Source organism: Astatotilapia calliptera, chromosome 14, assembly GCF_900246225.1.
Source record: "Astatotilapia calliptera chromosome 14, fAstCal1.2, whole genome shotgun sequence".
NCBI lineage: Eukaryota > Metazoa > Chordata > Actinopteri > Cichliformes > Cichlidae > Astatotilapia > Astatotilapia calliptera.
This window is the reverse complement of record NC_039315.1, coordinates 587,369-610,000: the sequence shown is the minus strand read 5'-3', so window position 1 is coordinate 610,000 and position 22,632 is coordinate 587,369. Positions and strand designations below refer to the sequence as shown.

The 22,632-nt window shown below is 45.9% G+C and overlaps 3 protein-coding genes and 1 long non-coding RNA gene across 5 annotated transcripts in view; 1 reads left to right on the top strand and 3 right to left on the bottom strand.

Annotated features, from left to right (window-relative positions):
* The window catches only part of pgm2l1 (phosphoglucomutase 2-like 1), a 10,609-nt gene extending 7,918 nt beyond the window's left edge, over nucleotides 1-2,691 (top strand). The window contains exons 11-14 of the mRNA XM_026193005.1: nucleotides 1-129; nucleotides 1,016-1,205; nucleotides 1,281-1,414; nucleotides 2,193-2,691. The exon at nucleotides 1-129 is cut by the window's left edge and continues 1 nt beyond it. Of these exons, the coding sequence (XP_026048790.1) occupies nucleotides 1-129; nucleotides 1,016-1,205; nucleotides 1,281-1,414; nucleotides 2,193-2,295 (556 nt within the window). The 3' untranslated portion in view covers nucleotides 2,296-2,691. The remainder of the gene's footprint in view (nucleotides 130-1,015; nucleotides 1,206-1,280; nucleotides 1,415-2,192) is intronic.
* Nucleotides 2,692-6,000: 3,309 nt separating this feature from the next.
* On the bottom strand, nucleotides 6,001-8,480 carry LOC113036593 (uncharacterized). The gene is made up of 3 exons (XR_003274465.1): nucleotides 6,856-8,480; nucleotides 6,267-6,755; nucleotides 6,001-6,163 (listed from the first exon to the last, which is right to left on the bottom strand). It is a non-coding gene; the product is annotated as an uncharacterized LOC113036593 (long non-coding RNA).
* Nucleotides 8,481-11,237: 2,757 nt separating this feature from the next.
* LOC113036270 (olfactory receptor 7C1-like) lies at nucleotides 11,238-15,000 on the bottom strand. Of its 2 annotated transcripts, XM_026192491.1 has the most exons (3): nucleotides 14,281-15,000; nucleotides 14,010-14,056; nucleotides 11,238-12,610 (listed from the first exon to the last, which is right to left on the bottom strand). In XM_026192491.1, the coding sequence occupies exon 3, from the start codon at nucleotides 12,557-12,559 to the stop codon at nucleotides 11,711-11,713; it is 849 nt and encodes a 282-aa protein (XP_026048276.1). In that variant the 5' UTR covers nucleotides 12,560-12,610; nucleotides 14,010-14,056; nucleotides 14,281-15,000; the 3' UTR covers nucleotides 11,238-11,710. The 2 variants fall into 2 exon arrangements, with proteins under 2 accessions (XP_026048276.1, XP_026048274.1); XM_026192489.1 differs by lacking the exons at nucleotides 14,010-14,056; nucleotides 14,281-15,000 and having other exon boundaries at nucleotides 11,238-12,970.
* Nucleotides 15,001-16,057: 1,057 nt separating this feature from the next.
* Nucleotides 16,058-21,118, bottom strand: LOC113036411 (otolin-1-like). Its single transcript, XM_026192747.1, has 5 exons — nucleotides 21,106-21,118; nucleotides 20,280-20,526; nucleotides 19,960-20,040; nucleotides 18,727-18,807; nucleotides 16,058-18,646 (listed from the first exon to the last, which is right to left on the bottom strand). Exons 2-5 carry the CDS (start codon nucleotides 20,521-20,523, stop codon nucleotides 17,742-17,744), a joined length of 1,311 nt encoding a protein of 436 aa, XP_026048532.1. The 5' UTR covers nucleotides 20,524-20,526; nucleotides 21,106-21,118; the 3' UTR covers nucleotides 16,058-17,741.
* Nucleotides 21,119-22,632: the final 1,514 nt, after the last annotated feature.

The following is a 22,632-nucleotide window of genomic DNA, read 5'->3' as shown; positions in this document are numbered from 1 at the left end:
GTTCCTCTGTGGGGACACAGTCCTGGATAAGGACGGCGTGAGCTCGGCGGCGGTCGTGGCTGAAATGGCCGCTTACCTTCACAACAAGCACCTAAGTCTGAGCCAACAGCTGCACAACATCTACCAGACGTAAGACTTCAGGGCACCGCTCTAACATCACGATCACAACTTGTCATTTAATGTCGAGCTGTGTGACGTTTACTGACCCGCTTCAAGTGAAAAAGATTCTATGCTGGACTTTATTGTGTGTCCCTTAATGCCCATGCACAGTTTGGTCCTCACACACCAAATCAATTCAATTCTATTTTATTTACACAGCGCCAAATCACAACAACAGTCGCCTCAAGGCGCTTTATACTGTACTGTCGACCCTACAATAACACATACAGAGAAAAACCCAACAATCATATGACCCCCTATGAGCAGCACTTTGGCGACAGTGGGAAGGAAAAACTCCCTTTTAACAGGAAGAAACCTCCAGCAGAACCAGGCTCAGGGAGGGGCGGGGCCATCTGCTGTGATTGGTTGGGGTGAGAGAAGGAAGACAGGATAAAGACATGCTGTGGAAGAGAGACAGAGGTTAATAACAGATATGATTCAATGCAGAGAGGTCTGTTAACACATAGTGAGTGAGAAAGGTGACTGGAAAGGAAAAACTCAATGCATCGGGTGATATGGTACTACAAGGTCATTAAGATAAGATGGGGCCTGATTATTTAAGACCTTGTATGTGAGGAGCAGGATTTTGAATTCTGGATTTAACAGGAAGTGTACAGCCAATCAGGATGCAGAACACAATGTGCTGTAAAAAGCAAAACAAAGAAAGCAAAATTGCAAAAAGAAAAAAAAAATCTGCAACAGCGAGCCCATGATAGGTGAACCGCGTTATAGCGAGGGACCACTGTAATCCTTTGAAAAACATCTCGACAAAACTTCTACTAAAACTACATTGGACAGAAAAATGTGCTCTGCTCTTATTTTGACAGTCATCCTCAGTGTGACTTCCTGTCTGTAGGTACGGGTATCACGTGTCTAAAACCTCCTACGTCGTCTGTAACGACCCTCCCACCATCCAGAGGATCTTCAGCCGCATCAGAAACTTTGACGGCAGCGGCTCGTACCCGAAGACGTGCGGCGGCGTCCAGATCGTTCATGTCAGAGACGTTACCACGGGATACGACAGCAGTCAGCCAGACCTCAGATCTGTGAGATGCCGTTTTGTTCTTCCTCGAGTTCCTCCTGTTCAGTTCAGGTGTGTTCAGGTGTGTTCTCCCGTACAGGTTCTTCCTGTGTCCAGGAGCAGTCACATGATCACCTTCACGCTGCAGAACGGCATCGTGGCCACGCTGAGGACAAGCGGCACCGAACCGAAGATCAAGTACTACACAGAGTTCTGCGCGGTGCCGGGGCAGAGGTCGGCTCCTCGTTTCTGTTTGTCTGTGATGGAGATGAAATGTTAGCGCAGGCTCTAGACTAACTTTTTGCCGCGGTTGCACTGGTGCGCAGTGCCAAAAAAGGTCGGCGCACCCAAATTTTTCACCCGCATCGCTGAACACCACAGTTTTACATGTGTACTTTTTTTGCTGTTGATTTGTAAATGATCAACTAACAATCTTGTCAACACAAAGTTCTTTATTTGGAACTCAGTTCTACAAGAAACACTTGTGACTGAAAAAGTGTTTGTGCCTAAAGTGCTTTGACACTCTTTGGCACTTCTGTCGGGCCTGGGCTGCTCACGAGGGCTGAGTATCATCACTGATTTCTATAATCCATTCGACTCGATTCAATTTTGCCTCAAACAGTCAGAAATATTATAATTCTGATCATTTATCAGCACTGATACATGTGAGACTTCATCAGAGGTGTGAATAAATAACACTGATCTGAATTGTGGTCTGCCAGCTGACTGATGGAGCTTTCTTTCCCTGCAGTGCTGAACTGGCTCTGATCTGTGAGCTCAATAACTGTGCTGCTAACAGGAAAAGACCGACGTTTCAGAGAAACGTGTACCACAAGAAAGTTTGATGGAACTGCGACGTTTGTTAAAAAAAAAGCACCAAATTTATTTAGAGCATACAGGATAAAGTCCAAGAATAATTACATCAGGTCCTAATGTCACTCTAACAAACTTCATGTGTGACCTCATGTGTGGGCGGGGCCTCTGTGACATCATCACCCTCTCTGTGTTGCAGCGAGGTGTCCACCCTGGAGGAGGAGCTCAGGAAGGTCACCGCTGCCCTGGTGGATGAGTTCCTGGAGCCCGAGAAGAACAACCTGATTCGCCGCCTGGTGTAGCACCGCCTGCTCGTACCTGCTTACTGTTGATGACATCACATCCTGTCATGTGTGAATCAGAGCAGCAGCTGCCTCACTCTGGTGTTGGTGAACTATGAACCCTGAAGAGATTCAGAGAGCGAGTCTTCAGATTCTTTCGTGTGATTGGCTGTGATAGGAGCTCCTCATGACAAACCTGACGTGTTTTAATTTTCTTTAAAACAAAACGTCTGACCAAAAGACAAAATGAAACAGAAGATCAAAACTTAATATCGAAACAGGACACGCGTGAGCAGAGCTCTTTATTTCGCTTAATTCAGCAGCAGTGCATTCTGGGAGTTGGCTCTGAATATTCTTTTTGTGTGCATATTTTGTTGTTGTTGTTGTTGTTGTTCAGCCATCTGTTCTTTTCAACCAAATTTAAATGAATAAAATCGGCAGGCAGGACAATTAAATTATTTTATTTATTTTTGTGTAAAAATGCCAAATATTTGTTGTATCTTTAATTATTTGTTACAGTAAAATCTGCTGTTTTTTATTTTTATCCAGTTCTTGATGTTTTATGTTAAACAGATTGTAGAAGCAGCTGTTGCTGATATTTATTGTAAATATTGGTGAGAAATAAAACAGCTGAGTTTGTTCTGATGTCACATTGACTGTTCGTTGGCCTGAGGTAATTTATTTTTTTACTCAAGGAGATTAAAGATGTTTATGTGCGAGGAGGAGCTGCTGTTTCTGCTGTTGTGCATTCGGCTCCATGCAGATGCTTTTATTTTGTTAAAGAAATGGTTGACGACAGCGTGATGCCTCATCTGTGTATTACTGTCGCAGCTTCACTCGAACTGAAAATGAAATAAAAATATTCCTAGTTCTCTGATTACCTTCTCTCTCCAGCTCTTTGTTGAATTTGAGCCGTGAAGGATTAAACAGGATCCATGTTTGTGAGATTTGGTTGGTAAGGAGAAGTGAAGAGCACATGGACATTCTGATAATACTGAATTACAGTAGTCCAGCTTAGAAGTAATAAATGCATGAACTAGTTTGCGGTACGTTGGGGTTTTTCCCGGTGGACGAGAGGGTTTGTTCCCTGCGCCTTAGGGTCGGGGAACGGGTCCCGACTGTCATCTGCGCTTATGCGCCGAGTGGCAGTTCAGAGTACCCAGCCTTCTTAGAGTCCCTGGGTGGGGTGCTGGAGGGTGCTCCACCTGGAGACTCTGTTGTCCTGCTGGGAGACTTCAATGCTCACGTGGGTAACGACAGCGAGACCTGGAGGGGCGTGATTGGGAGGAACGGCCTCCCTGATCTGGACCCGAGCGGTGCTCTGTTATTGGACTTCTGTGCTAACCACAGTTTGGCCATAACGAACACCCTGTTCGAACATAAGAGTGTCCATAAGTGCACGTGGCACCAGGACGCTCTAGGCCGTAGGTCGATGATCGATTTTGTAATCGTATCAGTAGACCTGCGACCATATGTTCTGGACACTCGGGTAAAGAGAGGGGCTGAGCTGTCAACTGATCACCACCTGGTGGTGAGTTGGATCAGGTGGCGGGGGAGGACGCTGGACAGACCTGGTGCACCTAAACGCGTAGTGAGGGTGTGCTGGGAACGTCTAGCAGAGGCCCCAGTCCGCGAGATCTTCAACGCACACCTCCGGCAGAGCTTCAACAGCATTCCGAGGGAGACTGGGGACATTGAGTCCGAATGGACCATGTTCAGCGTCTCCATTGCCGAAGCTGCTGCATTGAGCTGCGGCCGCAAGGTGGTTGGTGCCTGCCGTGGTGGTAATCCCCGAACCAAATGGTGGACACCAGAGGTGAGGGGAGCCACCAGGCTGAAGAAGGAGTCCTATCGGGCTTGGTTAGCCTGTGGGACTCCGGAGGCAGCCGACAGGTATCGACAGGCCAAGCGGAATGCGGCTCGGGCAGTGGCTGAAGCAAAAACTCGGGTGTGGGAGGAGTTCGGAGAGGCCATGGAAAAAGACTTTCGGACTGCCTCGAAGAGATTCTGGCAAACCGTCAGACGTCTCAGGAGGGGAAAGCGGTGCTCTACCTGCACTGTGTATAGTGCTGGCGGAGCGCTGCTGACGTCGACTGAGAAAATTGTCAGGCGGTGGAAGGAATACTTCGAGGACCTCCTTAATCCCACTGACACGTCTTCCGAGGAGGAAGCAGAGTCTGGGGATGAGGGGAATGACCCGCCAATTTCCGGGGGCGAGGTCACTGAGGCAGTTAAACAACTCCTTGGTGGCAGAGCCCCTGGTGTTGATGAGGTCCGCCCCGAGTTCCTGAAGGCTCTGGACGTTGTAGGGCTGTCCTGGTTGACACGCCTCTGCAATGTTGCGTGGAGATCAGGGGCAGTACCTGTGGACTGGCAGACCGGGGTGGTGGTCCCCATCTTTAAGAAGGGGACCGGAGGGTGTGTTCCAACTACAGGGGGATCACACTCCTCAGCCTCCCTGGGAAAGTCTATGCCAGGGTGCTGGAAAGGAGAGTTCGTCCGTTAGTCGAACCTCGGATACAGGAGGAACAATGCGGTTTTCGTCCTGGTCGCGGAACACTGGACCAGCTCTTTATCCTCTCCAGGATACTTGAGGGTGCATGGGAGTTTGCCCAACCAGTCTACATGTGTTTTGTGGACTTGGAGAAGGCATTCGACCGTGTCCCTCGGGGTGTCCTGTGGGAGGTGTTGCGGGAATATGGGGTGTCTGGCCCATTGCTACGGGCCATTCGATCCCTATATAGCCGTTGCAAGAGCTTGGTTCGCATTGCCGGCAATAAGTCGGACTCGTTCCCGGTGGGTGATGGGCTTCGCCAGGGCTGCCCTTTGTCTCCGGTTCTGTTCATAATTTTTATGGACAGGATTTCTAGGCGTAGCCAAGTGGCGGAGGGCTTTCGCTTTGGTGGCCTCAGAATCTCATCTCTGATTTTTGCAGATGATGTGGTTCTGTTGGCTTCATCGGGTGATGGCCTCCAGCTCGCACTGGAACGGTTCGCAGCCGAGTGTGAAGCAGCGGGAATGAGGATCAGCACCTCCAAATCTGAGGCCATGGTTCTCAGCCGGAAAAGGGTGGAGTGCCCACTCCGGGTCGGGGATGAGTTCCTTCCCCAAGTGGAGGAGTTCAAGTATCTCGGGGTCTTGTTCCCGAGTGATGGGAGGAGGGAGCCGGAGATCGACAGACGGATTGGGGCTGCAGCTGCAGTAATGCAGACGCTGCACCGGTCCGTCGTGGTGAAGAGGGAGCTGAGTGTAAAAGCGAAGCTCTCAATTTACCGGTCGATCTACGTCCCTACCCTCACCTATGGCCACGAGCTGTGGGTAGTGACCGAAAGAACGAGATCGCGGATACAAGCGGCAGAAATGAGCTTCCTCCGAAGGGTGGCTGGCCTCTCCCTTAGAGATAGGGTGAGAAGTTCGGCCATCCGGGAGGGTGGACCCCAGGGTGACAGGTGAACTTGGCAGTGTGAGCCCAATGTAGCACTCGTGACCTTACTGACGAGGGGATGAAGAGTAGCCCTGGAGGGCCCGTTCCGAGATCTGGTTCAGTCTGTTGAGCCTCTCTAATCGCCAACTCGATCTCCCAGGTCAGGGCCCCAATAACACACGTGGGAGGAAGAATGGGGGAGTCCTGAGCTGTGTCTTCGGAGGCGGTGAATTGGCATGAGAGAGCGTTGGGCTTGACATTACTGGAACCTGGTAAATCTGGTAAAGAACAGGGCCCACCTGGCTTGCCTGGCGTTGAGTTGTTTAGCCGACCGAATGTACTCCAAGTTCTTGTGGTCAGTCCACGTCACAAATAGCTGGGCAGCGCCCTCCAGCCAGTGATGCCACTCTTCCAGGGCGAGCTTGATGGCCAGTAGTTCTCGATCTCCCACGTCATAGTTTCTCTCTGCGGGGGAGAGGCAGTGAGACAAGTAAGTACATGGATGAAGCTTACCGCCTTGTTGCTGGGAGAGCACCGCCCCACTCCCGCATCTGAGGCGTCCACCTACACGATGAACTGTTGGCTGAGGTTGTGTTGGACGAGGATGGGTGCCGAGGCAAAGCGTTCTTTCAGGTGAGTGAAGGCCTGTTGAGTCGGTTCATCCCAGCAGAAAGGAACCTTGGGTAAAATGAGACGATTCAGTGGCAAGGCAAGTTTACTGTAGTCGCAGATGAAACGTTGGTAGAAGTTTGCAAATCCCAGAAAACTTTGAAGTTGCTTACGGTTAGACGGGGTCAGCCAGTTAACAACTGCTTGAACAGGGTCAGCTTTGAGATTACCTTGTTCGATGACGTAGCCCAGGAAGGAAACAGTAGTGACATGGAACTCACACTTCTCCCCTTTTACGAAGAGATGGTTCTCAACAGGGGTTGAAGAACTTGCCTGACATGGCGGTGGTGTTCGGTGACAGAGCGGGAGAAGATGAGGATGTCATCCAGGTAGACAAAGAGGTTGATGAAGTCTCGGAGCATGTCGTTCACAAGGGCCTGAAAAACAGCTGGAGCATTGGTGAGACCAAACGGCATAACAAGATATTCAAAATGGCTGAGGTGAGTGTTAAAGGCTGTTTTCCACTCGTCCCCTTCTCTTATTCTTACCAGATGGTGGGCGTTGCACAGGTCCAACTTAATGAAGATGGTGACCCCCTGGAGAAGCTCGAACGCGGAGCTGCTGTATGTGACTCGTTGATGTACTTGTCCATGCTCTCACGCTCAGGCTGAGACAGGCTGGATAAGTGACTGGTCGTGAGTGGTGCGGCCGGTAGAAGGTCAATCCTGCAATCATATGGCCGGTGAGGGGGAAGCGAACGTGCCCTATCCTTACACACTTGCTTAAGGTCATGGTAAATAGGCGGTACGGAGGAGAGGTCTGGCGGCTCGGAGAACGGGAAATTGGTTAGCGGGTCCACGGAAGGTGTGGCGGCCTTTAAGCAGGACATGTGACATTCTTCTCCCCACCTCAGGATACTCTCCTTCTTCCAGTCAATCACAGGGTTATGTTGATGTAGCCAGGGATAACCAAAGACTAGCGGCGTGAGAGGAGCTTTGAACACATACAACTGTATGGCTTCAGAGTTCTTACCAGAGAGAGTCAGGGAAACAGGTTTTGTGATATGAGTGATGTCTGGGAGACGCTAACCACTAAGCTCTGTAACTTGAAGTGAATGCGGCAGAGGCTCCATGCTAAAATTTAACTTAAGCACCAGCAAGGCGTCAATAAAGTTCTGTTCTGCCCCAGAGTCAATCAGAGCCCTAAGAGAATGAGTCTTGAGTTGCACAGTTAATTTTGCTGCAATCATGAGCCGTGGAGGAGACCGTGAACAGGAGCCATCTCCGTGCGTCCCAGAGGCCTCTGGGTAATGTAGTTTCCAGTTCCCTGATGTGCTCGTAGGCGCTCGTCTACCTTCACACAGTGTAATCACATCAGAGAGAGTCTTAAGTACATCCCTCATCATTAGTTCATTTTTCAGTTCATCGCAAACATTATTCAACAGGGTAATCATCAGTGCCGACTGCCCCCACCCGGTTTCTTCAGCCAACGTCCAAAACTCGACCGAGTACTCCGCCATACTCGACTTCCCCTGCTTTATGTTCAACAATCGGTGAGCGGCTGTCTCCGCCCTGGTGCCTTTTTCAAAAACACTTTTAAATTTAACAAGGAAGTCTTGGTACGTGATCTCAGGGTAAGTTCTTAAAACGGCTTGCACCCAGTTTAATGCCTGCCCACGTAGCAGCTGAACAGGCAATTTTGGCTCCATCAGTTTCATAGGTCCTCCGTAACTGTCTGGATTCCATTGTCACCTGGGTCAAAAATCCCGCACACCTGTGAAACTCACCCGAGAAAGACTCTGCCGCGGGTAATGATCGGTCCGCGGAGGAGATAGCTGGTGCAGGCGCCGGAGGTTCGGAAGCCGGTAAATGTGGAGAAGCAGACAGAGGAGGAGTGGATGGGCTCACCAAAGGTATTTGGTGAGCGTAGCCAGTTGCTGGTTAATGTGCCGCAGCATTTATTCGTGGCGTTCCAAGATTGCTTCTGGGGTTGAGTCCGCTGAGTCCATGCTGGCTGGATCGTTATTGTTACGGTTGTATGTAGAGGACTCACTTGCAGGACTCCAGGATCAGATTCACACGAGAGAGTTGTATTTACAAGTCCACCAAGTGTATATACAAAAAGGTGCAGGGGAGTGCTTTGTACAACAGAGTGAGGGACGAGGCTCCAGGGAAATCCAGGGGGAAGGCACGCGCAATCCAAACAATCCACACACAGCAGGCTCTCTCTCCAACACTCGCCACTCGGGAATGACACTGGGAAGAATCCAGGAAGTCTGTAGACAGGGAGACGTTGGTAAATACAAAGTACAAAGAAACACTCCACTTAACTTGCTGTGGCTTGACGTTCACTAACGCGTAGCAGACAACGATCCAGCAAAGAACAGCAGTCATCTTCTGGCTTATATGCTGATCACCTTGATTAGGCTCAGGTGTCTCCTTTCTCTGAGGGCGTGGGCCGAGGGCATGAATCTGTCCCACCAACAGAAAGAGAATGGAAGTGAGAGAGAAAGATAGAAACCGCTGATCAGCGTCCAGACCTGACAAACACAATGCACTGAATCTCTTGAATGTCCAGTATATTCTAATCAGTACAATTTAAGCATTCACTGAACCTACAGTATCTACACCTCTACACAATTATCACATGTAAATATAACAATCATCACTTCCCAACATCACACCAATATAATGAACTGTAACACAAATAATGCTCAGAGGTGAAGGCTCTGACACAAGAAAGTCCCACAATCCCATTTGAACAGGCAGGAAACAAGAATACCTGCATATGTGAGGCAACAGAAAGGACCTAATGCCCCAAAGTTAGGAAAAGTTGACAATTACATGGTCTTCAGTGCCCTCTAGTGGCTAAATAACCCAACTGCGGTGCACAGATCCAACCCGCAACAAAGGCTACCGTGGTAAGTCACATGCCTCTACCAATCTCGACAAATCTCCTAGCATAAACCCCCTGTAATTATTGTCAAAGTACAACCCGTGCTATAAGTAGAAATGGATTCGTAGAACTGGAGGGATTTTGTCTCACATTTGTGCAGGAACGCACACGGCTGGAGATCGCTATTCCCCCCGCACTCATGGGTCGTGTCCAAATTCATGGGCTGCATCCTCTTGAGGACCCGGCCTTCGCGGTCAACGTGGGCCGGGTCCTCAGAAGGTCGGGTAGGCCGGAAGTAAACGGCTGGGGAAATTGGACGGTCCAGCCTTCTGATTTGCGTCACCGCTGTCTGGGTGGAGTTTAATAAACTCAGCCGTCTGCTCCTTGCTATCTAAAATATAACAGGACACTGGAGTAAATTCTCGACCGTCTCATACTTCTGTTCAATCAGTTTTCTGTTTGACTTTTATTCAGCTGTGTAAACACCAAGGAAGAACCCACCCGGGGGATTAATAAAGTTTTATTTTATCGAATCTAATAACTTTAATCTCAGCCAAACCGATTTACTCACGAACAAATAAAACACTGAAAAAAGCCCAACAATAACATTTTTAGGTTGTCTAAGTGAGTTATACATCACGTTTAACCTGAGTAGTGAAAGTCCGCGATGATCTGAACATGATGTGCCGGGAGTTGTGCCGTTCTCGGCGGCTCCAGTGACCCTCGAGCTCCCGACTAGCTATCAAGCTGGTGGGTAACAGTAGTCTCCGAAAACGTCGAAGCACTTTTGCAAATATGCGATATCTTGATAAACCGAGCAGATATTTGATGTTTACACAGCTACTTTCTCGCATGAAAATATGTTAAAAGTTTATTTTGTGACCCAGAAAGATTAGTAAGAGTAATATTCAAACTTAGTAGCGGCCGCCATCGTTGGAAACTGGAGTTTGGCTGGGCCGCGCTATGAATTCTGGGATATGGTGGGCCACGAAGGACACACCCGACCCATCCTTCAAATTCGGGGAAAATGAGGACGCATTTGTCGGCTGCATTCGGAGGAGTCTACGAATTTGGACAGCCTTCGGCGCGTCGCTGTGACGTAATCGGTCTACAAATGCGGCCTCAGGAGGAAGCAGCCCATGAATTTGGACACGACCATGGAGAAAAACATGCCTAGTGCTCCCAGGACTCGTGATACGGCAGGACCGTCATAAAAGCATGTGAGGTCATCACCGCAGCAAACAGTAAGAACAAAGTGGAACTTATCAGCAGATATTTCCAGTGAGTGCACTTATAACTATGTGACTGAAATAGAAGGAGACTTTTGGACATGAATTTTTTGTTAAATGGGGTGTTCGTAAGTCAGGGTTCCACTTTATATATATATAGCCAATCATTAGAGATAGGTTGATCATATTTAAGCTCGAAGCATTAATTAATGGCAGGACTTCTTTGAGCAGTTTTGTAGGAATGGGGTCTAAAAGACACGTTGATGGTTTGGAGGAAGTAATTATTGAAGTTAACTCAGAAAGATCAATTGGAGAAAAAGAGTCTAACTTAACATCAATGGTACTAAGAGTAGCTGTAGATAATATTACATCTGTGGGATGATTACTGGTAATTTTTTCTCTAATGATAAAAATTTTATTTGTGAAGAAGTTCATGAAGTCATTACTAGTTAATGTTAAAGGGATGGTTGGCTCAACAGAGCTCTGACTTTTTGTCAGCCTGGCTACAGAGCTGAAGAGAAACCTGGGGTTGTTCTTATTTACTTCAATCAGTGATGAATAGTAAGATGTTCTGGCTTTGCGGAGGGCTTTCTTATAAAGCAGCAAACTATTTCTCCAGGCTAAATGATGATCCTCTAAATTTGTGACTCTCCAGCTTACGAGTCATCTGCTTTAGGCTACGTGTCTGAGAATTATACCGCGGAGTCAGGTACTTCTGATTTGAGGTTTTCATAGGAGCTACAGTATCCAGAGTTAGTCTGTGTGGTATCACAGTACTGGATACTGAAGAGAAGTTGATGAGCAGCGTTCATACATAAGTGTCGCTGCCCTCTAGTGACGGCAGTATGAAGGGCAGCAGTGACACTAAAAGTGTGTGTGCTGCAGGGTGCCCAACGTGGCTGGGATGGTGCTTTTCATGTGGATTTCATAACATTTTTTCATCCAGTTTCATTGCAGCCGGTGTGAGTACAACGGTTTAAAGGTGGGAAGTAACAAGGAGTTTTAGCATTTACTAGAATCTAACCAATCTTTACACAGATTCCTTTAAACAAATGAAAGGAACAGAGTGATCATTCTTTGACCCTTCGAGCACAGGACACTAAAACAATGAAACATAAACTTTAACTTAAAGTACTAAGAACCAAAAGTGACATTTTAGGATTGGACTTTATTAGTTTTAACTGAATTCTATCCACATATTTTGGTTGACTTGAACAGAAGATTAGAAAATAACTTCATCTTCCTATGTTTTCTTCATGTTTGATTTCATTAACATGGCTTAGTTTTTCCTGAATGTCCCAGTCCGGTGGGTGAACCTGTGGACCATCCTGGACCTGATCTGCTGCAGGTTCAAGCCATAGATGATGGGATTGATGAGGGGTGGGACCACCAGGAACTGAGCAGCTAATGCATTCTGCAGGGCCTTCATTGTACTGCCGCCGCTGTAACGAGAGTACATGGTATCAAACATCAGTGAGGTGGTGAAGACCAGCAGTGTAATGAGGTGTGGCAGACACGTCTGCATGAATTTCCTGCGGTCGGCTTGAGATCTGATGGCAGCTCGTATCAGGTGGACGTACGACACCATGATTAGTGCAGTCTGTGACAGGTGTGAAAATATCAACATGAACGCATAGATATTGTTGAGGGTCGAGTCAGAGCATGACAGTTTGACCACCTCCCAGTTAGTGCAGAATATCTTGGGGATGTGGCGTCCGCAGAGCGGCAGCCTGGCGGTCAGGACGGTGCCCACGGCCGTTTCAAAAACTGAGAAGCACCAGGTGAGCATCAGAAGCTGGGCTACCTTCTGAGCTGTCATCAGCATCCGGTACTGCAGTGGTTTGCAGATGGCGATGTAGCGGTCATACGCCATGACAGTGAGACTGGTAAACTCAGAGAAAATATAACTATAAGTGACAAACATCTGCCCCAAACAGGCCGTGTACGTGATGACATAAGAGTTGGTCAGAAGGTCATGAAGCAGCTTTGGGTAGAAACTCGAAGCTCCACAGATCTCATTAAAACAAAGGCTGCACAAGAAGATGTAGATCGGCTCGTGGAGCGTTTTATCCAGGCTGATGGTGATGATGAGGGTCAGGTTTACAGACACGGTGAAGAGGTACGACATCAGAGCGAAGGCAAAGTAGATCTGACGGTTTGTCAGCGAGTCGTTCAGACCCTGAAGCACAAACACAATTTCAAAGTTATTCTCCATCCTGCAACGAGCTGCTAAAGGATCATCAACTCTTCATCATGTCAGAGTTTAAACACAAGCTGCACCGAGTCTGTATTCAGTTCAAAACTATTCTTTAAACAGAGTAACCATAGAAAAACATAAATTCAATCTTAAGGGAGGCAAGGAAAACAAAACTCAATGAATCGCACAGTGAAGGATGGGAACTTGTACTTGTTTCACTTCAGAAAGACTAAACAGAGTTCACATTGAGGAGCTCATCCTGTACAAAAGTGAACCACAGTGACATAAAAGAGATCAACATTTAACCTCCGTTCTTCATGTTTTCTGACATTTTCATTCAGATCTGCTTTAGACGCTTAAAGAAGCTCTTACATAAAGAAAAAAGGCTCGACAAAGAGAAGACATGATCTCAGGTGCCACCTTACCATCAGGCATAGAAACTTAAAGCACATGAGGACCTAATCTCAGTTTTTGAAGTTTTCTTTTTCTAATCAAACAAACAAACAAAAAGATCCAGCTGAGGTGGAATACACAATTATCATTTTAACATCTGCAGAAAAAACTTATTTAATTGCTGTGATTTCAAAGGGAAAAAAACTACTTTTAATCCTATGAGTAATTTATATACAAAGTTCTTTCTATTTCAACTGTCGGGTTGCAAAACAGGGAATCAGCAATTAAAACTGCACACAGCATTTCTGTCTTTACCTCTCAACATAAAAAGTCATTAATTAAGACAATCAACAGTAAACAGATGAGTTTCTTTAAACATCATAAGCTTGCAGCATGAGGAAAAGAAGCACTTTACATCTGTGCAATGAAGCTGGACTCAGCAACTCATTTAATAAACAGCAGAAACCGTCTGAGGCTCTGTCAGTCTGCTCTCACTGAGGCAGACTCTGTTACACCCTTAACTGTGAAACAGTCAACCTGAGAGTGAGAGTGAGTGAGAAAAACAACTCCAGGTCATCAGCACAGATTCCTCATCAACAAGAGCAAGTCAAATGACAGCAGCAGTCATCCTGTAAGAGGGACAACAAACATCAGCTTCACAGAGCAGTGTGAAGGTGTCTGTGATCCACACGGGAAGCTGCTCTTCTACACCTGACAAAAGGACGGACAGGTGGAGAGAGAAATCTGCTGACGCCACGCCCTCCCCTCATGAACATGCCCAATAATAGAAAAACAGTATTGTTAAATTCTGGGCAGCCAACTGTTCAACTGGGGCCCAAAAACTTTTATAGTAAAAATGAAGTATTTAGAGTTTATTCTTGCAGATTCCAGGAAGGAATCAGTATAAGATTACTAGCAACCACCACAACTGGCTTCATTAAATGTGGACAAGTACTCTGATTCCCTCTCAAATGAAGGAACACCTTACCCTGTCTCTAAGGAAGAGGACAGCCCACAAGTTGCATCACCTGAACCCTGTTGTATGCCAAGAGTGAACAAGACATCAATTCACTGATCCACACCACCAGGATACACAGCAATGACATCGGAAACAAAGAAATTCTTCCTGGCACGGCGTAGGATCTCCACACAATCCTGGTAGTAATGAAGCTTGGCTATGATGGCCCGCGGGTTACCACCCGGCCTTCTCGGGGCCAGACTCCTGTGTGAGCGGTCGACAATAACATCTTTATCCATACCCAGTGCTTCACGGAGTAGCGCGGATACGGCCGTGGTGGAGCTCGAATCCGGGCCCTCCGGGACCCCTATGATACGGATATTAGATCTCCGCATCCTGCCTTCCATGTCATCGCATTTATCCTTCAGGTCAGATAGCTCCTTCCTCAAAGTCTTCACTGTGGATTGCAAGGTGACCACCTCATCGCTCCACATTGACAGCCCGTCCTCCACTTCTTTCACCGTGGCCTTAACTCCATCCATTTCAGCGCGCGCTGCCGCCATATTGTTAGCAATCTCATTTCTCACTTCTTGCACGTCAGCCCTAATGTTATCAAAATCTTCTTTCAGTGCATTCCTGAGTTCTTCTTTTAATGCCACGCTGATATCGTCTTTGATGGATTGAAGAAGCTCCAATTTCAGGGCATCAGTGTCCACAAGGCGCCTATCGCTCCGCTGAGCCCGTTCCTCAATGGTCGCTGAGCCGGGCGCCGCCCTTGGGCTACCATTGGTATCCTCGCCCGCGGATGTGCCGGGCCTAGCCGCTGTTCCTCCGGTGTACTTGTATTTCCTTAGGTTAGATGCCATTTTGTCTCGAATGAAGCTTTAATACAGTGTATAAAACTGTTAGCTTCCCCTGTGTTATAAAATGAGGCTTCGTAGGTTGAAAAAAAAAAACTATTTCTGAAATTCGGTCAGCGGGAGCCTTCGGAAACACGTCCTACTCCATTGCCGGCTCGCTAGCGCCCCCCCAAATCCACACTTTTAAGCTTAAATTTCAAAACTTACATTAACTACTGATTTTATCTACTGTTCTGATTTTATCTGTTTTGATTTTATATACTGTTTTGTTTGTTTGTTTATTTGTTTGTTTGTTTGTTTATTTGTTAATTTGTTTGTTTGTTTGTTTGCTTGTTTTATTCAATTTTAAATCCTGCTTTTTAATTGTTTTTGTTTCTAATGTCTCTGTAAAGCACTTTGAATCACCTTGTTGTTGAATTGTGCTATACAAATAAATTTGCCTTGCCTTGCCTTACCACGGCTACTTTATTCTTCCTCAGTCAAACAGCAGCACTGGTGCGATTGTTTTGCCCCCTGAGCTCCAGGTGTTGTGCCAAAAAGTGATTGTCAGCCAGAAAGTGATTGCCGCTGTAGCGCCCAGATTACTTACAGCTACTTCCGTGCAACTAATATAACCTGCGGTAAGCTGAAGACAGCTTCAACCGCCTGTTTGTTGAAAAATAGTAACGCGACCGCATTTTCTTGTTAGTAACGGTAACGGGGTTGTAATGATAGAAATAGAAATTAGTTAGATTACTCGTTACTGAAAAAAGCAACGCCGTTAGTAACGCTGTTATTCCCATCACTGATTGTCACTGTGTCAGAGTCGCATCATCACAGACGAACATAATCTGTTGAAAATTAAACACTGCTGTGCAGCCAACAATGCCAACCCTGGCAGTCGATGTTGAACAGAAATGAATGAAGCCTGAACCAACGTGTTGTTGGTGGAAAAATACAAGCAACTTTCTTACTGAGGCAGGCAGCCAGCTGAAGCATCACACATGCTTAACATGTGCTCAGCCTTCAGACACTGTTTCTTCGTGAATGTGAATTAATTTTAGTCGAGGTTTACTTTGTAGAGACACAACAGACAGCTCGGGTGGACTCATCTGGAGTCCAGCTCTGACATCTGACATTGTTCTTGTTGAATGTGCAGTTAGTTTTCATTCAGACATGAAATGACAGATTCCTTTCTTTCTTATTTTAATAGAGGATTTTTAAATTTAACAACACACAAGTATTCATACAGAGGACAATCACAAACCAAAACCCACAACATCTCTAATATTTGATTTTTATTTCAGCGTGAACTAGAATCACCCCACCTGCTAATGATTTATTTTCTAATGTGGACCACAAGAATGAAGCTCTTGAAACTGTTTTGTTTGAATAGAGATGAAAAGAACAGCGAAACGTTACAGCTGCAGTGACCGTCAGCATGCTGCATGTGTTTCAGGCACTTCCTGTAGGCAGGGTTGGGGCTCATTGGCTGCTACATACACTGGATGATATGGCAATGACCCTGTTGCCACTAGGTGGCACTGTGACTGTAACTGAATACTGGCGGGTAGCTGTGCTCAGGCTGGGACTCGCATGCAATGGGGTCAACTGAACAATTTATTATACACAGCAACTTAAAATTTCATATCTAAATATCAAAATTTGCCACAGTTCCCATGACACACCTCCATCACAGCATGAAGAGGTCGGCACATCAGACTCTTCATAGTCTTCTGAAAACTGATCTGTTACAACTCAAGCAGGAGTTTGTTAAAATGTATCTTGATGGACAGAAATATGCAGAGAAATATTTAAATTTTAATTGACTTCCTGTTAAATAAAAGTTCAATTAAGAAAACTTTATTAGCAAAGATGCCAAAATGGAATTCAAAATGGCTGATTTCCTGTTGGGTTTGGATGCGGGAGGCTTTTTTACATGTATGTTCTGAAATTAATGTATTTATTAAATAAACTGTGTTTTATATATTGAGCTCCCAGTTTATTTATTCTTAGCTTTGTGTGAGGAACCTGATGACACCAACACCTGGACCTAATAACACACAGCGATACAAGCTTTTCTTTTAAAAGACTCAACGCCAGTTAGCACTGATCAATAAACTCTGAGAGAGAAACTGTGTAATGTTATCTGAAGACAGCAACATGAGCTCCCAAATCCCCTTAGCTTTCACTTTAACATCTTCAAGTTTTAAGTCAATCATCCTGCAATGCAAGTGTTCCAATATTAAAATACAAGTTTTTTCCTCTGGGAATTTTAAGATCCTGAGCTGTTAATGAGCAGTGCGTCTCACAGAAATCTTTGCATGTGAAGATGCTTCAGAGCTGATGTTTCTGATGCATGACCTGTTGGAAAACAGAGAACAGCTCTGGCTGAGTCATCAGGGCGCGACAGAGATTCGTGTTGTCTCGGTTTTATTGTCTGGAGCAGAGCGGAGCTGTTTTGGGAGACCCTGCCCAGTTGGGTCGGTGTCAGGGGATCATCAGGTAACTCGTTGCCTGTAAATCTCAGAGTTTGGAGCTCACACCAGTTTACAGACAAAGACAGAGAGATAAGAGGGGAGATAAATACTCCAGCGCTACTGAAACCATGGAGGAAACGAGGACACGCCAACAATACAGGATGTTATTACAGCAGAGGCTCGGAGAGAAGCTTCACCATCAGATACCATCTGTAATTTCTAGAAATACAAAGAAAACAGAAAAGCTCCAAAATTAATGAGACCACAACACCACAAGTCACCCTATTGGTCTAAAACATAAGGTTGCTAAAGGATGGTTCACAAAGTGCAAAAACCTGACGGAGCATTTGATGTTCAAGCACGTCGTCTGTGGTTACACTATGTTTGTGTCGGTCTGATTGGTGGGAAATATTTTTGCCTTGTGTAACATGAGTGGAACTTGATCAGGGTTGGGGGGTGCCGCCCCAGGTGTATCCATCATCGGGAACCTTCTTGAGGGGCATGGGGGATCTGAGTAAAGCCAAATCACATGAATCTGGGTGCAGCAAGAAGCCAGAGAAAACACTGCTGGCCTCATTGCTGACATACATGCCGTTGGTTACCATATCCTTCACCTGAATCCACACCCAATCTCCCCTCAGCAGGTGAAGGACAACTGACTGTGAGGTGGTCGCTAACTGGCTGGCCTCTGTGGTTTTAATAACTGGCATGAAGTTACGAAAGAGGCCGATTTTCAGGACTTTGTCAAAGACGGTGACGTGATAGCTGAAGACATAGGTGCCATTGATGGGGGCGATGTAGATGCCGGTGCTGGGGTTGTAATTCTGCTGGATATTGTAGAAAACATAGGAGAAAACCACGGGGGTGTTAGGTGAGGGAAAGCTGGTCGTCAGGCCTGCAGCAAAGGCCGACTGGATGGCGGGCATGCAGGGACCTGGAGGACCCATCATCCCTATGTGCCCCATGTCTCCCTTTATCCCCTGGGGCCCTCTTTGGCCCACGGTGCCCATTGGTCCCACATCACCTTTGACTCCTGTATCTCCTTTTTCGCCTTTATGTCCATCGGCTCCATCTATACATCTGCACTCCCCCTGTGGCCCCAGCTCTCCTTTCTCACCCACAGAGCCAGGAACACCAGGGGGCCCAAACTCTCCCATCTCACCCATGACACCTTTGGGACCCGGCATCCCCGGGGTGCCAGGTAGACCTCTGGATCCTGCAGGGCCTATCAAACCAGTTGGTCCCTGAGTTCCAGGGATGGACTTGCAATTATCAGGACAGACACCATCATCTCCTCTAGGACCCGGATCCCCCTGAAGACCCACAAAACCTTGCTCCCCTTTTTCACCTGCAGACCAAGAAAAATAGGATAAGGAGGTGTTCTGAGGCTCGATGGGTGAAGCACCCAATGACTGCCTCATCACTCACCTTTGAAGCCCTGCAGTCCTCTGAGTCCTGCAGGCCCCTGAGGTCCCCAGTCGCCCTTATCCCCATCATGGCCTTTTTGTCCTAAAGTTTGAACACAAAACAGATGAAGTCAGGTGACTCACACCATGGTAAACATTTAGTTATAGCAAAACAGAAAATCACAAGTAGAGTCCAAGCAGTTTAGGGCACTAAGAAGATAACACACATTTCTTTTTACTACAGCGGCCCCTAGTGGTTAAATGAAGAATTTTTCAGACAAGTTCATAAAGAGAAGACAGTCAATGATGCAGAAACAGGAGCAGCTTCAAACCTTTTATAGTGTCCACTGCTCGTAACAGGAACTGATCATCTATCATCCAATAATTTAACTTCAGCCTCTCACAGCAGCTTTCGGGGCGACTAACACAGTCAGCATGCAGGAATATTTAAGAGCTAAACCAGGAATTTGTGTTTCTTTTTGCTCTCGTGGTAAATGCTATAAAAGATTCAAATTTGAAGTGGTGTTTTTGATTGGCTGTAGGTATTTTGGGAAAAACTGTTCAAATAGATTAAAATAAAGTAAATAATAATAATAATAATGGCTGTTCAGGTGATACAACGTAATAGATAAACAATTAAATGACAGAAGAGTTCCTGATTTTTCATGATCTACTAGAGAAATTATTATTTATATAATAACAGGACAGTGTGGAGAATGAGCTATCAGAACTCTTTCTGGAACATTTATTTATTATAATTTAAGCCCAAGCAGTCGTGCTAACAGTCATTTACTATGGCCACGTCTTTGTCCTGTAGAAAAACGGACACATACAGTTTAAATTAAACTTATTGTTCCCATATTAAGAAAATTAACATAAATTACAGATTAAATGTGGAGTTAAACTTCTCTAAACTGAGACAAAGGAAAGCTTCTCTTCTCGGGAGCACTGAAACATAATTTCGTGAGGGATTCTGATTCTGAAATTCAAATCGTCCTGTTTGTGGCTCACAGTGTAAAGTAGTTTGACATTTCTTCACATAAAATGTTTTTTTAAATCCCATTTAGATTTCCAATCATAGGAATGAGATGCTTGGCCAGGTACAAAGATTGCTTTGGTGAAAAGAATCAGTGTCCAATCAGTGAGCCACATCTTGCAAAATTAGTTTTTTTTTACCTGACAGAGACTCTTAAAGAAGGAAAAATGGAAATATTGGGACTACTGAGCCTGCTTCACAGCATTCCCCATCAGTAACCTTTGGCTCCTTGGCTGCCCACGAAACCTGGAGGACCTCTGAACCCAGACATGCCTCTTTCCCCAGCACTACCAGGAATACCTGACGGGGAGAGCAACAGACTGATTAACCGACAAAGCAACAATAGCTGCAGTTCATTCACTGTCCAACAGAGGCCGAGGTAAATCATGTTAATTTAAGCATGTGTGCAGACTGATACACAATCTGTAAGCTTCTCATATTCATCATGTTTTTCTTTATTTATTTTCGGTCTGATGGAAATAAAATAATGTAAAAATGTTCTGTGTGGTCTGTAATGTCATGATATAGATCCAGGTTACCTGGCAGCCCTTCGTCTCCGCGGTTTCCTTTGGGCCCTCTGGTGTTCTGGCACCGAGTGCAGACACAAAACCAGGGGATCTGCTGCTCGGGGACGCTGGACTGAAGGAGCATCTGGCAATAAGCATCCTGGTCACTGACAGCTGCTGGGTCAAAGGTGAGGACAGGGGACTGGGTCCCATTTGTTAACATGACAACCGGAAGGAACATCACCGCCAGCAGGGCATGAAGAAGAAAGGTCACCATGGTCTGCAGAGAAAAAGGAGATGCTTGAACTTCCTCCTGCTGCTGATGTCAGTTTGTGCAGGGCTCTGAAGCTGTGTTAGAGTTTCCTGGAAGGATGTGAGCATTTCATCGGGGAGTTAAAGGACGGTCAGCCAGCGACGGAGGTCAGGAGCTTCCATGAACTCTGGTTAACTCACCGATGAGGGCTTGTACATTTGCCACGAAAATAAAGAATACATCTTCATTTTTATTTGAAAAAACAGTGCCCTGGAGTCCTCGGGTCACTTTTAAAATAAGATTTTATCTTCTGGAAACTTTCTGTCTTTTCAAATCTGTTCAAAGAGGGTTTTATTCAGTACGATCTGCCTAAAATCTGTCCGTGTTATCAAATTATATTATGTCTATATTTAAGTACAGTAAACTGTTTTCGTGTTAAATATTATTTAGTTAAGTCTGGTTTTGTGTCATTAATTCGTTTTGAAATGTTACAAACATGCTTTGGTGTCCTGTGTTTGTCGTCTAGTGTTTGAAAATGCATTTTATACAAATTAGTAAAAATAGTCACTCGTTTTTTCCTGGTTTAAAGGTTTTAAAGAAACTCACCTTGTCGTGTTTCTCGCCTTCTGCCTTTTCTCTGAGTTCACCTCTCACAGCAGCTAATAAAACACCTGGACCACGCCCACCCGGTGCCCCACCCACGTGTGTGTGTGTGTTAGTCTGCATTTCATGTTTTTGACTGTACTGAAAATGTGACCTCATTGCAGCCTCACAGGTGTCAGATGACAGGGCAGACACACACACACACACACACACACACACACACACACACACACACACACACACACACACACACACACACTTACAGTTTGCAGCTGTTTGTGATCAGCAGAATGATGTCAGACCCTCATCTCCTCCTCCTCCTCCTCAGTGGTGCACGACGGTCTCCGCAGCGTGTGCGGTTACAAGTACAGTTTTTACAGGTTGTTACTGAAACATCAAACCAACAACACGAAGGAGAAATATCATTTAAATAAAACACAACATGAGAACAAAATCAGAATAAGTCAGTTAAAGCCAAAAAAGAAAGCTGCTCAGGTGAGTGGAGGAGGCCCTGATAGGCCCAGGTGTAACTATAATCCTCTGATGTACGATCCAGCAGGTTGACTGAAGGTCGTCATCGGATCCCGCACAAACAAACGCTCCATAGGTGGGACCTCATTAAAGCCGCACCCTGGGAATCAGGATGTGGGTCAACTATACAGCAGAGCGGGTGATACACCCACGACGTGATGGCTCAGTTTCAGGACTGGACTCCCCAAAACTCCCAGCTTCACATGCAAGGACAAAGAAAAAAAGGCTACATGGGTGGAAATCGATCCCTCCCGATGGCAAAGGCCTGTATCTGTGCTTCCTGCTGTTTTACTGGCACAGGCCTTATAACATAACACTGTCAATAATTATAATATGACCTCAGAAAAAGGAGAAGTTTTAGGGCCTGAGTGAACTTCCTCTTTTATGGGCAATAAGACGTTTTATACGAAGGAGATAACAACATACAAGATCTATACGTTACAAACCTCCTTGATGCCATGAAAGGCACATTATACAATACAGAAACATGACTGTTAGAAGTTTTAGTTTTCAGGTATCAGAGGTATAATCAGCTAGAGCAACTTTAGGAACTGCTGCCACGAATTGTGGAGCAATGAGTGAAACCCTGAAGGAGGCAGGTAGTCCAAGAAGCAGAAAAGCAGAGAAAGAAGAACTGAAGACGGCGCCGTCCACAGAGAAGTTCCTCCCCCCACCAAACACTAGACGGCGGATAAACGTGCAGACCATCGTGTTCGGTACATGACCAGTTCAGGAGATCTGTACGACGTCCAAATTTTAGATGTCCAACCGTGACACAACATGAAGTTCAACATCTTGGGCAGCTTTGACTGGATCGTCATGTGGACGTCTGTGACAGGTGCAGGAAATTTACATGATTAAAACATTTTTTATTTTAAAAATCCACGTTGTTGTTGTAAATACAGATTATTTATAAACAAACTTGATTTATCACGTGTTAGCCTGTAGATTTATTCACTACATGTGATTTTTTTTGTTATTATCTTACATTTTCCTGTT

Bases quoted from the DNA above. Each gene is read 5' to 3' on its own strand.
- LOC113036270 (XM_026192489.1), bottom strand. From the start codon at position 12,646: ATGGAGAATAACTTTGAAATTGTGTTTGTGCTTCAGGGTCTGAACGAC.
- LOC113036411 (XM_026192747.1), bottom strand. From the start codon at position 20,523: ATGGTGACCTTTCTTCTTCATGCCCTGCTGGCGGTGATGTTCCTTCCG. The intron at 20,041-20,279 runs GTAACCTGGATC...TCTCCCCGTCAG, and splicing joins CGGAGACGAAGGGCTGCCAG to GTATTCCTGGTAGTGCTGGG. The intron at 18,808-19,959 runs GTTACTGATGGG...TTCAAACTTTAG, and splicing joins GGGCAGCCAAGGAGCCAAAG to GACAAAAAGGCCATGATGGG.